This window comes from Triticum aestivum, chromosome 7A (assembly GCF_018294505.1).
Source record: "Triticum aestivum cultivar Chinese Spring chromosome 7A, IWGSC CS RefSeq v2.1, whole genome shotgun sequence".
In the NCBI taxonomy this organism is placed as follows: domain Eukaryota; kingdom Viridiplantae; phylum Streptophyta; class Magnoliopsida; order Poales; family Poaceae; genus Triticum; species Triticum aestivum.
This window is the reverse complement of record NC_057812.1, coordinates 81,360,834-81,364,839: the sequence shown is the minus strand read 5'-3', so window position 1 is coordinate 81,364,839 and position 4,006 is coordinate 81,360,834. Positions and strand designations below refer to the sequence as shown.

The 4,006-nt window shown below is 47.0% G+C and overlaps 1 protein-coding gene across 1 annotated transcript; it reads right to left on the bottom strand.

Annotated features, from left to right (window-relative positions):
* Positions 1-364: 364 nt before the first annotated feature.
* On the bottom strand, positions 365-3,675 carry LOC123153063 (uncharacterized). The gene is made up of 3 exons (XM_044572368.1): positions 3,016-3,675; positions 2,600-2,906; positions 365-692 (listed from the first exon to the last, which is right to left on the bottom strand). Exons 1-2 carry the CDS (start codon positions 3,673-3,675, stop codon positions 2,691-2,693), a joined length of 876 nt encoding a protein of 291 aa, XP_044428303.1. The 3' UTR covers positions 365-692; positions 2,600-2,690.
* Between the last annotated feature and the right edge of the window lie 331 nt (positions 3,676-4,006).

Sequence of the window (4,006 nt, the reverse complement as noted above, 5' to 3'; positions counted from 1 at the left end):
TACTTTAGTTACTGCAGCTTCAGGTCCAGTGGAAATGTCTCGGTAATGGGAAGAGAGAGGGGCAAATTCATTTAGGTGAATTCTGTTTAAAACAAAATTGGGAATGTTTATTTTCCACGAAACCTCTCTGAAGAATGGCGGGTCATATACGAAAGAGCAAATTGCTAAAGAGAACACATCAAAAACCACCAAATCACAGCAAGGAACGGCATGTAAACTCAAGTGTCCAACTAACAGCAGAACTACCAAATAGTTGTTGATATCAGATACTTCATCTAAGAGAAATGCAAAGTAAAAAAGGAATGCAGGACCATCAACTCATCACCTCATTGCAAGAACCCCAACAGTGAAATGCTCCGAAGCATTGACAATCACATTAAGGAGATGAATTTCAGAAGAGCGACACTGAAACGACTACTACAACCAGCATCGCACTACCAATCTTTGATCACTACAGAGTTGTTCAGCCATTGGACGCAACGTTTTCACCAAGTTTAGCTAGCAGAAGAAACACAGGAGCTGCTGAGTTTTCTGAACCTATATCTACGTATATATAGGCAAAAAGTGGGCATCCAGTTCTGTTGTCGTCGTATCTGAGGCGACGCAACTTATGAACAGGTTAACTGTCAGGCCTCCCGCTCTGAGCTTTCTCTACACTGCGTCCACATCCGGGTATCGCAGATCATCATACGCTGAATCAGCAGAAAGTATGAACCAGTTAGGCAGCAGACCAATAATCAATAACGGAATGAACAAGACAAAACCTGAAACAATATTATGTGCAAGGATATTGTAAGATACTACTCCCTCTGTAAACAAATATAAGAGCGTTTAGATCACTACTTTAGTAATCTAAACTCTCTTATATTTCTTTACGGAGGGAGTATATGAATTTTATTCACAGGTGAAAAAATTAGTATCTTCTCTGCAAAGGAGAAATGAGATGGCTGAGCTTGATTTGGCTTTTAGAGTCCATAATTCTAATCGGCAAATGTTATGAATTGGGCGTACTGGATTATCTGAATCAAAGACAGAAGTGTGCAACTAGGTTCAGACCATCTTTTACCATGTGTACAGACTGATAAATCCACATGGCATTGACACCTACTGTTACATTTCTACATCCAACTACTTTACTTTTCTACAGGACTACAACAGTGTCAGACAAGCGCATCATAATATCAGATTAGCACTCCACTAAAGTAAAATCCCAAATATCATGTTCATGCAGCAAAATAGCTAGTATCTACACCAACATCTGTGCATGGCAGATTCGAGACCAACAGTACATGAACAATCTAAATCTCAGAGTTATGCAAAATAAAAAATAATACGGTATTTAGTTTTGTGTTGTTGGAAGCTACATGGGCCAAATCAAACGGATATCACCATCTTCTCTGTTAATGCTGAAAATAGATGAATCAACTGATTTGGAGTTTTAAGTTCCATAATGATTTGTTCCCGCAATAACGTTAGTTAACTAGCCCATCATGATTTGTGCTGACATCAGCTGAAAGTATGAACCAGTTACGCGGCAGACCAATAATCAATAACGATATAAACAAGAAAAACTGAAACGATATTATGTGCATGGAACTAAACTTTTTATGCAAATATTGCAAGATACTAACTGAAGTTTATTCACAGGTTAAAAAAATTAGTATCTTCTCTGCAAAGGTAAAATGAGATGACTGAACTTGATTTCGCTTTTTAGGGTCCATAATTCTAATAGTGGAAAATGTTACGAAATGGACGAACTGAATTATCTGAATCAAAGACAGAACTGTTCAGACCATCTTTTACCATGTGTACAGAGTCACAGACTGATAAATCCACATGGCACCTACTATTTCCATCCAACTACTTTTACCTTACAGACTACAGCAATTTCAGACAAGTTCCAAGCACGATCAAATTAGCACTAGCAGTAGCACTCCAATAAAGTAAGACTCCAAATATCGTGTTCATGCAGCAAAATAGTATTTACACCGACATCTGTGCTTTGTGTGTAGCAGATTCGAGACCAACATTACTTTTCTCGCTAAAGAAGATCAGTAGGAAGCAGATGAACAATCTAAATCTCAGAGTAATGCAAAAAAATAACAAGACCAAGAATACAGCCCACAAAACCTGAATACAACTTATGTGCAGAGACAAGATTCAGTTTAGTGTTGTTGGAACCTAAATTTTGTTCACAGGTTATTCAATGCAAGTAAAATGGGTCAAATCAAACGGATATCACCATCTTCTCTGTTAATTCTGAAAAGAGATGAATCAACTGACTAACTTCCACAGATCATCTTTCATTTATCTAAAAGATTACTGCAGTTGCAGACAATTCCCAACACCTAACAAGTTTCAGACACAACAGTTTCAATTAACTTTTTTTCAGACTATAACAGTTTCAGTAAACTGTTTCTCAGACTATAACAGTTTCAGTAAAAAAAAATTCAAACACAAGCAGATTAGCCATGCAGCAAATAGTAACTGCACCAAAAGTGAATCTGTAAATTGTGCATAACAAAATCAATCAAGACTACCATCAGGAAATCTTTAGGTAGTATGAGTTGTGAGTTGTGACATGGAGGGAGGCTCTCACCAGGGGTCCCGGACATCATCACGACAATCTGGTGGGCCTCGGCGTGGCCAGAGTAGCGGGGCAGATCGACGACGAGTGGAGTCGGCCTCCCTTAGAGGCCCGCCCGGACGCACATGGCGATGCCGTCGGGGTACTGGCCGTCGATGAAGGCGATGCGGTCCGCCAGCTCATTCCTCAGGTGGTTCACGGACCTCCCCCTGAAAGGGAAGATGTGCCAGTTGCCCTCGTCGTAGAACCCCTCGGCGTTCGCTCGCACGAACACGATCGTCCGCCACGCCTGGCCGAGCACCATGTAGAGGACGCGGTTCTGCAGTTGAGTCAAGAAGTAGGAATTCGGCAAGAACAGATCAGGAATTGCTCTTGAGCGAATGAATTGGCAATTCGAGAAGCTGGTCGTCAGGTCATGGCGAACTCACGGGCGGGCCAGGAAGGTCAGGCATGCCCGCCTCTCTGGCGGGGATGGGCTCGACGATCCAGTGCGCCATGTTGCTGACTCTGTCCATGTCCTCGACGCTGACGCCGGTGTTCCAGCGGAGGTACCTGCCGTTGGCGCGGAGGTAGCAGCCGCCGACGTTGCGGAGCATGACGTCGTCACCGGAGCCCGCCCCGACGGCCTCCCACATGATGGCCTGCACGTCCGGCTCATCGTAGTTGCGCTGCTCGGCGCGAAAGCCGTTGTGGCCGAGCCCGAGCGGCGCGCGCCTGGCCGTGGCGGCGAGGTAGCGGCCGTAGGCGGCGCTGTGGAGGAGCAGGTACACGGCGTCGCCCTCACCCTGGTAGATGTGCACCGTCCACGCGGCCTTCAGCGAGGCGCGGCGGCCGCGAAGGGAGACGGTCTTCCCGTCGCTGTTGGCCTTGAGGTACGTGCCGTGCACGCGGCTCCGCAGCCACACGTGCTGCCTGTCGTGGAACCTGTCCATCGTTCGCCGGCGCTGGAGAGCAGAGGCGGTGGGCGCTGCGCGGTGGCGAGAAGTGGGGGTTCTTGGCGGTTGGCGCTCCGGCGAGCTGTGTTGGCTGTTGGTTGCGGCGGTTACGCCGGGCGCCAAGGCGGGGTATTTCAAGGTGCCTGACCCCATCGCCGTCCTGGGCTTCGGGCCTGCGGCCCCTTTCCTCGGCCTCGGCCCACGCTCCCGAAGAGAGCGAGCCACCATCGGCCCCTTTCCGGCAACACGGCTTGCTTCTAGAGAGTGCTGTTGACATGCGTGTTGCTTGTGCTGCTTGCTGCCCTCTGCCCCGTGCTCTCAAGTGTACGTGCGTGACACCTCGGTGGTGGGATGTGCTGGTGTTTTGCAATGAACCAACGGATAGGGACACTTGCAAATGCTCTCGCCATGCCGGGGTTTAAGGACCACAATGGCGAATTGCCCCTTGAAATGAGATCTGGAAATTGCATGTCGCGGAACAACA

What these genes read in the sequence shown, in the direction of transcription:
- LOC123153063 (XM_044572368.1), bottom strand. Translation starts at nt 3,675, where the DNA reads ATGGGGTCAGGCACCTTGAAATACCCCGCCTTGGCGCCCGGCGTAACC. An exon ending in CTGACCTTCCTGGCCCGCCC is followed by an intron (nt 2,907 to 3,015) that starts GTGAGTTCGCCA and finishes ACTCAACTGCAG; the next exon opens with AACCGCGTCCTCTACATGGT.